The sequence below is a fragment of the Barbatula barbatula genome (assembly GCF_947034865.1).
Source record: "Barbatula barbatula genome assembly, chromosome: 24".
Classification (NCBI taxonomy): domain Eukaryota; kingdom Metazoa; phylum Chordata; class Actinopteri; order Cypriniformes; family Nemacheilidae; genus Barbatula; species Barbatula barbatula.
In genome coordinates, this window is record NC_136787.1 from 3,350,049 (window position 1) to 3,363,555 (window position 13,507).

Sequence of the window (13,507 nt, forward strand, 5' to 3'; positions counted from 1 at the left end):
TGAAGGGGTTAACAAGACTTTTAATAAAACAAAACAACCACCCACAATGGGGAAACTAACATTAACAATAACTCAAACTAAATACAAAAACTGAAACCAAACACTTCCCACATGGGGGGCAAAAACAAAACTACTAGGAATCTTAACCAGGAGTATACATACAACACACCGGGAATTCTGAACACGACCAAGGGAACAAGTACAACGAACGAGCACAAGACAATAGACATGAGGGCATCTTATAGGAAAACTAACATTAACATACATCAAACAAACAATAACTGCAATAATCCCTAAAGATAAAACATCAACACAAATGACAAAAAACACTTTAATCTATGATCATATTAGACTGGATGATGTTAATGTATTATAAAGCCACAGTGGTCTTATAAATACAATTGAAAATAATTCTGCATGTTTTAATTTACTATTCATAATTGATTTGTATTTTCTTAAATAAACTGCTCTAACCCAAGACATATCTGTCATGGCACAGCTGGTTAAACGATGTTTACATGATATAAGTCTGTGCACTGGGCATATTATAATCAAATACACATACACATAAATATTGATACATTTAGAAAATATTTACATGCATTTGCTAATATTAATACACTATTTAATTTAAATTTCATATAAACATATATGTATGTTTATGGTAATGAATACAAAATTAATATGCACTGTACACAGACATATGTTATGTTATCACAAACTTTTATTCTGGATGCAGGATCGTTTAACAGCCCTAGTACAGAGCTACTGTTCACCATACACTATCATTCAATGACAAGGAAAATTAAAACCCATTCCTAGAGAGAGTCAATTTTTTTTCTTTATATAAATTGAACATGTCTTGGTGGGACCTGGGATAAAAATTTGGAAAGTCCTGCTAAAGAGGACAGAAAAAGTCGACAATGTTCCGCTGTTTGCTGCTGAGGTTTAGTGCAAACTTGCAACAATTCAATTCAATTTAATTCAATTTTATTTATATAGCGCTTTTCACAATTTGCATTGTTCCAAAGCAGCTTTACAGAAAAAAAGGGTAAAACACAGAACATGAATAGTTTAACTTGTTATAGACCTAGTAAATAATATCTATTGTCAGCATCTCCTGGTGGTTTATTTAGCATATTTTGCATTAAGTGAATGCTTGACTGAAAAGATGCCTCTTTAATCTAGATTTAAATTGGGCGAATCCTCGAATAGTATCAGGAAGGCTATTCAAGAGTTTAGGTGCTACGTATGAGAAAGCTCTTTGGTAGTTATTCTAGGTATTATCAAAAGTCCTGCGTTTTGAGATCTTAGAGAGCGTGATGGGTTGTAGTGTGATAGAAGCTCTGTTATGTAGGTAGGGGCTAAACCATTTAAGGCTTTATAAGTGATTAAAAGAACTTTAAAGTCAATACGATACTTAATGGGTAGCCAGTGAAGGGTTGATAAAATTGGGGTTATGTGATCGTATTTTCTGGACGTGGTTAGAACTCTGGCAGCTGCATTCTGAACTAGTTTGTTTATTGAGGATGCAGGACAACCACTAAGTAGCGCAGTAGTCAAGTCTTGAGGTCATAAATGCACAAATAAGTTTCTCCGCGTCAGCAACACATAGAATATTTCGTAACTTGGCAACATTTATTAGGTGGAAAAAGGCTGTTTTTGTGACATTTAAGATGTGATTTCGAAATGACAGGTTGCTGTCTAATACAACGCCTAGATCTTTTACTGTATTTGTTGGAGTAACAGTACATCCTTCAACTTGCAGTTTATAATCAGAAATATTCGGTTTGCGTGTCTTTAGTCCGATAAGTAAGGTTTCTGTTTTATTAGAATTTAAAAGAAGGAAATTACAGGTCATCCAATGTTTTATATCTTCAATGTACTCTGCCAATTTGGATAGCTGGGAGGAATCATCTGGTCTTGATGAGATATATAACTGAGTATCATCTGCATTGCAATGGAAGCTAATTCCTGTTTCTGAGGGGCAGCATGTATATAGAGAACAGCACGGGTCCCAGAACCGATCCCTGAGGTAATCCATAATTTACTTGCGTTAGATTTGATGATTCTACATTTTAATGGACAAATTGATGTCTGTCTGACAAGTAAGATCTGACAAGGGGGGCAAAAATAGACTAATTAAAAACACGGAGAGGCGCTGCACAAAGATTGGATGAATAAAAGCAAGACCACTTAGTTTTATATCTTAATCACAATTTTAAGCTCATATCAAACTCAAGGGAAAGAATGTATATAGTTATAACAGTTTCATAATAGCCTAAAACAGATTATATTAATGTAATATCTAATAACATACATACAAATGTGAAAAAAATCACCAAAGCACCAAATAAACTCAGCTATGAAAATATCAATATAGATATTTTTAACAGATAAACAGGGTTAATGGTCTACTGGCCAATGAGACCTCTACCAGGCTGTGATCTGTTTATCTGTTCTCTGATTAGAGGAACATAATTCCGCTGGCTCAAATATCAAATACAGAAGCAACATATGCTCAGTCACTACATAATACAAGCGTCCTTTTAAATCATTGTAAATATATTTGCAGTTGTCATACTTTGCAGAAAACTGATGATAACAATATATAGCGCTGCTGGATGCTGCAGGATCACAGTGGATAGAGACAGGATGAAATACATAGGAACACATCACTGTAAGTACATTCGAAAGGGGCAATGCCTTTAATATACCGTGTCATAATAATATAGACTATAATGTTCGGCCAAGCATAGCAAATAATAATAATTCAGAATGTGGATGTAATGCAAAATCGTACCTAAATGTTGATGTAACAATACGTATTTTTTAATTCCGTCTGTCATTAATAGATAGATTAGATCGTGATTGTTTTTTGGAGGTTTGTGATCCAGTTTGTTGCTTTTCGGAGGTTTGTGATCCCTCTTAAAAAACATCTGATCTGAGGCATGTCCGTGATATGCGCTGTTTCTGTGTAGCCTTCTGACGGCTCTCTCTTTACCATGTCACGAGGAATTACGAGGCTGAATCCAGCAGAAGCTCTTATTCGCAGCTTCTTGTTGACGCTACCCTTTCCACCTTAAAAACGCTTCCGCTTTTCCCATTATAAGTCCTCACTGCGACATCCAGAGGGCAGGGTTGGATACAGATACAGTCTCCTCCAATTGCATTGTGATAAGTCGACACTGGATGCGGTCTCTTTCCACTGCGTTTTGATTGGTCGACAGATTTCACGTCATACTCGTGTTGTTGATCTATCATTTCCGCATTGTGTCCTAACTAAAGTTATTCTTTTGACCGAAAACAAACCTACTGAAGACTAACTTTATTTATTAACATGTTTTTAATAACGTATTTTATTAGATTTAGTGTAAGTTTTTTTTTAATAATGTATTTTATTATGTTTAGGGTTTGGGTTAGCAAATGTTTAACTGTGATCATTACTTACAGGCGTTCACTAAATGATGACATTGATAAGAGCAAACGTTGGCTAAGTATATAAAGCGGGAGAAGTTGGATCTGGATTAAACCTCGCCCTCTGGATCTTGTGCTCTGCACTGAGGACCATCTCGCTTTTCCGGTTTCTTTTTCGTGCTTAATTAGGGTCGCTTTCCTGCGTATACCAGTGCATTCCACCCTGCTGGAGAGCCAAGCCGTTTCTTAAAATGAGTTTCTGTCGTACTGTACGTCAGTACTTTTGATTTTGTACTGGAGCACTGCCTTGTTTTTTTATTAACAGTATTAGCTTTGGGTTGACAAAACCAAACTAATGCAGTCAGGCTTGGTTGGTAACATGAAAAGCAGCTCATCGTCTTAGGAAACTCAAGCTCTGATCCTGAAGCTAAAATGAATCCAAAGGCACATGAACGAGTGACGTCGGGACCAAAAATAGTTCTGTATGTTTCTGAGGAAACAATTACGCCCAAATATTAGGAACATGTAACGAACAAGGTTGGACGAGAGCCGTGAGGGAACGGCCGAATGTCAGTGTGTAAACTAGTAATGTGAAGGTCAGTACTTGAACCTGACCTGACTTACAGTATGTGTGGTCAACATAGCAAAAACCTCTGGTATCCAGTAGTATCTCCTATCTCCCACCAACAGGCCGTGAAATAGTCCTGACATAGTTCAGAGAAGGCAAGACTAGTGCAGTTAGAAGATTTAAGTTTTACTTTTTTACATTCCGTTCTGTTAAAGTGTGTATTGTTCCGCATTTACTGTACCAGCCTATACCTTCCTCAAAGCACTGATACACAATGACCTACACATTACAACTTAAATACAATTTCTTATTGACCATTTTAATCAAGTAAAGCTGGGAAATAAATTTCATATGAATATACAGGGAAGACAGGTTTGAACTTTTAGAACAGTAGTATTTCATTTTTTTAAATATAATGTTTTATATGATTCTTTTATTAGTTTTTTTATAACACATTATTAGAAAGAACGAGCCGTGCAAGATCTCTTATCAAAACCTGTTCCGGAGCAGGTTAGCCTGCTAAGTTGTAAACCGTAAATTACCATGGCGATGAATACTGATTAAACCTGAACAACTTTCATGGTAGCTAAAACCCAGGGTGGCGGAAACTAATCCTAAATTTACCTGGCTAGCCACCTACACCATGAATGGCCAAATTACTTCGCTTGCCACCTAAACCTAAGTCATGGTACAGGCCCCAGAACAAATCATTAGGTGTTGTTAGCTACTGCTAATTTAATTTAATTGTATGAGGTGAAAATAGGAATTGATATTTAAAATATGGGATGGGTAATAATAGTTTACTTTTTTCCTATGATACTGATATAATTATAGATCAAGTGTGGCACATAAAAATCAATGAAGCCCAGTGGAGAAAATTAAATTGTTTGCAAAGAGGGAAAGCCACACCGGAGACCAATTTAGGCAAGGAACCCAAAACTCCATTGGAGGAGAAAATAAACCTCAGAGGAAAACCAGGCCTAACCAGGGGATTTCAGTTCCCCTCTGGCAAAAGCTTAAGCCTCTGCACAAGCCCGACAGTGTTTGCATGACAAGGCAAAGTAAAATAATTTACATTTAGCAGACGCTTTTATCAAAAACAAATTACAAAGAGTTCGGGTAGCAATAAGCGATATGTCAATAACATTAATAATCTAATAGCAGCTGAAATTTAGTAGAGTCGCCGCAACCTTTATCCAGCTCTGTCATCACAGCTTTTGTCAGGTCTGGGTATGGACAGTTCTACCCGCTCTGGTAACCTTGGAACAATGAGACAAGAGTACTGAGAGTGCAGTACTTCTGCACTCTTTGATGTAACAAATACATCAGTTGTTATTGGAAGTGTTCCTGGTTCAGGTTGATTTAACTAGTGCAGCCTAAACCTTCTGAATATTTATATTATGATAGTGTAGTGTATGCAAGATTAAAAAGATGCGTCTTTAATCTAGATTTAAACTGACAGAATGTGTCTGTCTCCCGGACAGTGAGGGGAAGGCTGTCATATCAAATCCTCTTTTACACGGCATTTATAAATGAGTCCCCAGAAACGTCCTCATAACGTAACTGTGTTAACTGGGTATGCTGAATACGCATGCGTCAGCTTTAGATAGCTTCATGTGGCATTTTAACTGCTGATTAATAAAGAAAAAAAACAAAACTTAATTTGTCAACATTTTGAAACAAAACATGTTGGACAAAGTGGTTAAATTGTTACACACAGTATACAGCTTTTCTACAGTTTCTTTGTCTGGATGTATATACCGCCCCAAAGAGGCCTAAAGCAAACTTAACAGTGGCAAACTAATAAGAGTTAATGTGATGTTAATAAAAACATCAAAAACGATTTTAAGCATTTAATATTTTGTGAATCTCCCTGAATTACAACATCATAAATAATATATGCAAATTTATTTGACTAAACACAAGGGTGTACAGTATGTGAAGTTATTTTTTTTTTTCAGAGTTTTATGCTAAGAGTTTTGATCCATTAAAAATAGTACCAAAATGATCAACAAACTGTACAAGCAAGCATTTTGGGGCCCCCTTCTGTCACCACCTGGAAGTTGGTGGTACAATGCTCTACACACATGGAGAGAGAATATGTTTCTGGTGACATTGTCTAAAAATAGTACATAGTACTAAATAGTACAATAGTTAATGGTTGATTGCAGAAAAGTTTCAACTGTGCAGATAAAAAAACACACTTTACAAGAAAGTTGTATTTCTTAACATTAGTAGATGTATTGGCTAACCACACAAACTAACAGTTCTTCTACAGCATTTATTAATACAAGCTTTGATTAATTCCAGCATTTACAAAAACATACAAAAAATACTGCCCGGTTTCACAGACAAGGCTTATCCAAAAATGAAAATCCTGTCATAATTTACTCACCTTCGTTGTTGTTCCAAATCTGTATACATTTATTTGTTCTGATGGACACAGGAGAAAGATATATGCTTATAACCAGACAAAGTTTGCCACCCATGGTCTACATAGAAAGAAAAATACAATGTTATAGTCAAAGGTGCCCCAGAACTGTTAGAACTGTCCTACAAAATGTCTTCTTTTGTGTTCAACAAAACAAACAAATATAAAGTAATTTTTCCTACTAAGAGAGGAACCAACATCTGTCTGGTTATAAGCATTCTTTCAAATATCTTTAGAACAAATAAATTCAGACAAGTACCAGACTTAAATGAAAGTTTGAGCTTGCTTAACTGAAAATAAATTGCTTAAAGCAAAGGCTTGTTTAAGATAAGACTTGTCGGTGAAACTGGGCCATAATGAAATTAATTAATAATAACAAAAATGTATAAATGCTGAAAAACTATATTGTTCACTGTTAAGTTCATGTTAGCTGATTAATTCACTAATGTTGGCAAATGTTACACTAGAAAAATTGTCACCACATTACAAGTGTGAATCTTCAGGGTTATGTTCCACGTTATATGTCACACTGTTTCAAAATGCCTGAATGATTCTTTTAGCTGTATGGCACAATATACTTTTGGGACTTTTGCGAGATAAATATAACATTATTACAGCCCCTATTAATGTTCAATGCATAATGTCACAATAAGACAGAAAAGCACACTTTTCTTTGACAGACAGTTTGTCAAGTAAACACAATAAAAATATAAGGTAGAATGCAGAAGTAAAGAAAGGAGGAAACATTATTTGCATAGTGACTGCACATTGCATCTGGGTTCAGCTCACTGAACTGTAGAAAACAATTGTTGTTCATATTATCTATGGATGGAAAGCTCATACAACGTAATATGTAATTATTAAATGTCTATGTTATTTGAAACTGTCATTCATGCAATATTTTAAATGTTTTTATATGCACAAATTAAGTCATTCATGCTGTTGTGACTACATTTTTTATCTATTTTGTGTAGAATATTTCGACTTTTAATGCAGTTATCTATGTGAATGTTTACTGATTAAAGGAAAACTAATATATCTTATTCAAATGTGACCACTAGCACTTGTTTCTAGACTTTGTTACTGCATATTATATCATATTGTATTTATGTACATTGTGAATTCTGTTTGTGCATTTTGAAATATTACTGCAATATTGAACATTAGGTTTTTAGCATTATTTACATGTATATACATCATTATGTGTTTTTGGTGTCAAAGGGAAGTCAAAGATAGGACAGAAAAAAGTAGTGAAGGAAGTAGGTTGACGTTTCTTAAAATGAGGAAGCTCAAAAATAGTTCCATATACTTTTAAGGCTCGTCATGGCAATGATAGAAAAACAGTCTAATGTGCTCTGCGTTATAGCATAACAGCATGCAACACAGTTTCTGCACTCAAAACTGACTTTTACAACTTGTGTTCCCAGCAGCTTTCTTTGAACTATCCACTAAGTTTTTTGGCCATACCACATCCTGTTCAGCTAGACAGCATTTGAACATGGTATGTAGTTGTTGAGTTTTACCATTTCGTAAGGTAAGAATATATCTACTTCTATACATTTCATATATTTAAAAGAGGCTATGTTTTAATCAATATCAATTTAAACCCTTTATGACTATTGCACTTTGAGATAATTTAATTCAGCGAATGAAAGGTGAATTTGCGTTTCTATTGGACTGGAAAACTTTACATTTACATTTTGTACCACATATGTCTTCAAACATTTCATATGTCTAATTTATACAATTCTAACAACAAATACATAAATGTTAATCTACAAAATTGCAGCTAATATTATTTTCAAAGATAATTGTTTAAATCATGTAAATGGTCTTTTACATTAGGTTGGTTACAGTGAAATACGTTTAAATATCTGTATAACTTTCTACTAGCACTTTGTTGTGGCATTATCTGATGTTTCTTGATTGTTATTTTGTCACTTTGAAGTAAATGTTGCAAAGCTGGTAGAAAATTTGAACATCCTTTTGATGGTATACCTTATAAATTAATTAATTACATAAATAAAAATAGATGTTTGCAAAAACATTTATTTAAATCATTGAGTTAAACATATATAAACATATATCTTAAAATGTGTATTACAAATGTATGTCATGGTGTAGTCCAATTTATAGTCCACAGTTATTTAGCAGCACTTTATCTTTTTTTATCTACCGAATAATATTATGACATTGTGTCTTATGGCCTATAAATAGTAAAAACTCTGATCCACCAATTTCATAAAAATTAATTTCATTCATTTAATTATTTCTCATATAGAATCCTGCAACAACATTTGGATTACAAATAATAAATTTGGCTGTTGGGATTAATGTTTCTTGCTAAATCAAAATGGCTTCTGGTACTTCTGGTACTTATTACAGAAACCTTTATGGTCAAATCTCTTTTTTTATAAATCATACATTTACTTTTATTTGTCTCTCTTTCCTGCATAAAGATATATTTTAATTTGGGTAGATAGTTGAATGCTAATTTGAGTTCATCTAAAGCATAATCTGCCATTTTAACTGCTGATTAATGAAGAAACAAACATACAAATTAATTTGTCAACATTTTTAAGCAAAACGTGTTGTACAAAGTGGTTAAATTGTTACACACAGTATACAGTTTTTCTACAGGTTCTTTGTCTGGATACCATGAGCATGTATAAACTAAGTATCTAGGATGTTTAGCCATGTGATCAGAAGTCAGATTGTGGTCTTTTTAAAATTAACTACTACACAACAGGTAAACTAAAGGCCAAAAAATAATGTCAAGATTGCTTCTGAAAAGTATATTCAAATTATTACTTGTTTTTAATTGCTCATTTTATAAGATAAAAGTGATAATCTAGACATTTCGTATAATAAATGTTGTTGTACACACTAAAAAAGATGCTGGCTTGGGTCAAAAAAGTGAACAACCAAGCATTTGAGGTCAATTAACCCAGACACCAAAAATGGGTTAAAACAGCCCAGCATTTTGGGTTGAAAACAATCAAGCATAAATTTAATGGTTGAGTTTTTTCCTTCGTTGAATTTGACAGCGCTGGCTTGAACTTGAAGTTAACACGTCATTTTGAGAGTGTATCCAGGGGTGTGACAGTTGTACCCTAAAATGACCCTAAAAGTCCAGACATGTTGAATCTACATGCACGAAAGTGCCAAAGAACACAACATGGGAGTGGATTTAAGTTTAAAAAAATATCTGAATGTAATTGCAAAATATTTGACATCTTCCTCTTTTGCATGTATTCATATCTCAGTGGTGCATGCTCTTGACTGGTATTCCTGGTACCATCTACTGTGGTTCAGTGGTGCATGCTCTTGACTGAAATTACTCGTACCATCTACTGGCTTTGACTATTTTGAATATAGATATAAGCAAAATAGTCAGAGCCAGTAGAAGTAGTTGCTGCAGCATGTACACGGAATACACAAATTATTATTAAACGTATAATATTTTTTTATTCTAATGATTAGGTTGGGAAAGAAAAGTAGCCAAACAGGTTAAAATGTTTAAAAGCTATTAAGTAAACTTTTAAATTAAGTAAACTGAATCATTTTTTATTTTGTCATTATCTGAACACAAAATACATTTATTTTAAATATATTTATTGTAATGAACATTTTTTTATAATATACAAAAATAGCAATAAAAACAATGAGTTAGAATGTCAAACTTCTGACCAATCACTGACTATTCACTTTAGTTATTAAATAGTTTAAATAAGGTAAACTTCTAATTCCAGTGACACATCCTAACAGAACTCAACTCTTCCTTTTGAGTTGAGTATTATAATTATTTTTGTAAATGTATTTGTTTAAATAATTTCTTTATCAATAAAGATAAAGACTTGTCAGTGTTAAATGTTCGTTTTCCTGGAGATTCAGAAGAGTTTTACATATTTTTGAGTATGGGGTTACCATTTTCAGAGGAGTGGTGCATGTTCTTTGGCTGTGGGAGGCTCGGTGTAGACTGTAATGTGCGTTAGTACTAAGCAATAACTGTGGTAATGCAATAGTACTGAGATCGTTCTCTTCTTCTTCACTGTGGGTTGCAGAAGTCTAGGTGTTTCATTAATGTGTTAAAGACTAAAGTTGACAAAGATGCATTTTTATTTTAACTAAACATATTAAACATAAACACATAAGTCAACAAAAAAAGTGTTGACTAATAAAACCTGTTTACTCAAACCAAGAACTTCTTATACTCAAACATTTTAGGCAATGACTCAAACAATCGATTAATAATTAATATTTACTTTAATTAATAAAATAATATGAACTTTTTTCAGATAGAACACTCGCATTTACTCTTAACTCTCATGCAAAGTGTACTGAGAAACTGGTATTAAATGCTCCTGAACAGTATAAATTAATGGATACCTGTAAATTAATGTTAATATCAATTAGTAAATATACCAATTCTAATAATATAAACATAATAATTGTGATGATATGAAAAATCTTTTTCAGGTTAGTGAGTGTCTGCGCTTCTACTGAGGGTTGAACAGATATCAGAATCAGAATAAGTTTTATTCACCCACACATGGCAGACAAGGTGCAGACTCTGCCGTATTTCTTTGGCAACATCACTCGAGAGGAAGCTGAGGAACACCTGAGACATGGGGGAGATGGCCTTTACTTGTTACGTCAGAGCCGTAGTTATCTTGGTGGCTACGCGCTGTCAGTGTCCTATGGCCGTCAGTTCTACCACTACACTATAGAGAGAGATCTCAATGACACATATGCCATTGCAGGGGGCAAATCACACAGAACCCCAACAGATGTGATTGACTATCACTCACAGGAGTCAGATGGGCTCATCTGCTTGCTCAGGAAGCCCTTTAACCGGCCACGAGGCATCGAACCTAAAGTTGGACCATTTGAAGACCTGAAAGAGCAACTCATAAGGGAGTATGTCAAACAAACATGGAGTCTGCAGGTTGGTGCTAGTTTTAGACCATCCAATAGGAGTTTTATTGCACACAAGTTAAAGCTATGTAACAGGTTAAAGCAAGTGTCTTCAGTCCTGCTCTTGGAGAGCCAATGCCTAGATTTTTAATTGTGTTGCAGGGCTCTGCCCTCGAGCAGGCTATCATTAGCCAAAGGCCTCAGCTGGAGAAACTCATTGCAACAACAGCGCATGAAAAGATGCCATGGTTCCATGGCAAAATCGATCGTGAGGACTCAGAGATGCGTTTGCTCAGGAGCCCACGCACCAATGGAAGATTTTTGTAAGTATCCTCTGTAAGAGCATGAAAGACACAGAAAGTAGGTGCTATGATACATTTGCATGATAGAAGCTAAAGAGTCTTAATACAATTAAATCTTAATAAAATAATATAAAATCTTTCCCAAATAAACAATTGTTTAATTTTTGCATTAAATTACATTTAATTGTATCTTCATTTGATTCTAGTTTTAATTGAACTAATTGTACATAGTTATGACTGTGTGCATGTACTCTACATTTAACCTATTATTAATTTAATTTGAAATAACTAGATAAGGAGAAGATTAAACATATAATTTACTTTAAACAAACATTGCATGTGACTCCAGTACAACTACTCTAAAGTGAAAGAAACACACTAAAGAAAGGCGAAGTGTGGTTTCCGCTGTGGCACTGTTTCAGAGGACTTCCTGAAGTGACCAGACACGCAGTGTCGAGGCGGAAAACAAGAGCAGGGCTGAGTGGGGGTAGTGCAATTGCTTTAAGTATAGCATTTAAGTATAGCACTTCTTACAGAAAGTCTACAGAAAATGGAAAAAGAAAAGACAAAATTTGCTTCATTCTTTTGACTTTTGACAAAATTGTGCCAATGACTCTTCTACTAACATACTAAATTAGAATTTTCCTACAAATCATTTCCTAATATGTTTTGACTCCATAACAATTTACATAAACTTATAGCCACATAAGACGTAGTAAGAAGCAATGGGAAAACATCTGCTAAATGCATATTTTGGCAGTTTATACCAACATACATTTTCCCTTTTTGCTTGCGTGCTTACAGTTCTTGTTCAAATGCATAATTTTTCTGCATCCCCTTTAGTTACGATCTGTCAGAGTATTATAGAACCTTCTCAAAATGTAAAATGTTGTGAATTATTCTGTGCCATTTATCTGTGAAAAATTTATTGCATTTCTCCTGACAGAATAAGAGAGAGGGAAACCAATGGCAGATTGGTGTCTTATGCACTGTGTCTCCTACATAGTACTCAAGTCATGCACTATCGTATTGATAAAGACAAAGCCGGAAAACTCTCCATTCCTGATGGAAAGAAGTTTGACACACTTTGGCAGGTAATTTATTTTATCCTAAAAAAGGATTGAGTTCTTAAACCTTTCTTACAACTAAAAAACGTTGCCTTTTCTCTTTTCTCTATTCTTTATCCACTCTTCTCTATATTTTCTCAAGTCTTTATCTACTTTTCTCTATATGCTTGCTTATATTATCTTAACGTTATTCCCGGAACTTTGAATACTGGACACGAGAAGTGCCAGAGATTTTGCCCTATGTAGACGAAATGCTTGTGGTTTTCTTGTAATTTGCTGTAAGTCGCTTTGGATAAAAGTGTATTTTAAAAATATAAAATGTAAATGACATAATGTAAAACATCCAAATGTCTTTTGCTGACAGATCATTTCCTTAAATGTGAAAAAACTAAGAAAAAGTTTCATACTTAGATTTTCTGTTTGGATATGAGTGATTACAGCATAATACTCTTAATATTCAAAGAGCAAAGCCATTTGTTAGCCCTGTTAATTGACATAGGTTATGCCCCAAAATTTTGATTATGTGCCTATGAAGCCTTTTGTAGGTCTTTCGATTATATTTTAGTATTTGAAGTAATATGATGTTATTGGTGTAAACAAGCTTTGGTTAATTGACTGGTGGGGGGTTGTTTGTAGATGTAATGTTTTATAAAGACACACAGCTATTCAATTAATATATAAGATTTTAGCTGTATATAAATAAATAAAAACATTACTTTATTGTTAGGTAGAAATTATTGACTATTTGTGCAACAAAGTGCTGCTTTCATTTTCTTAGTCTGTTTGTTCTTGCTAGATACATATA

At 34.0% G+C, this 13,507-nt stretch overlaps 1 protein-coding gene across 4 annotated transcripts in view; it reads left to right on the plus strand.

Moving 5' to 3' along the window:
• The first annotated feature begins 7,253 nt into the window (after positions 1-7,253).
• syk (spleen tyrosine kinase) overlaps positions 7,254-13,507 on the plus strand; it is a 29,169-nt gene continuing 22,915 nt past the window's right edge. For 2 of the 4 annotated variants that reach the window (XM_079448514.1, XM_079448517.1), the window contains exons 1-4: positions 7,760-7,950; positions 10,896-11,364; positions 11,496-11,656; positions 12,582-12,729. In XM_079448514.1, the coding sequence (XP_079304640.1) occupies positions 10,969-11,364; positions 11,496-11,656; positions 12,582-12,729 (705 nt within the window). In that variant the 5' untranslated portion in view covers positions 7,760-7,950; positions 10,896-10,968. Of the gene's footprint in view, positions 7,270-7,759; positions 7,951-7,970; positions 11,365-11,495; positions 11,657-12,581; positions 12,730-13,507 lie in introns of those variants that run through there. The other 2 variants (XM_079448516.1, XM_079448515.1) reach the window with 2 other exon arrangements.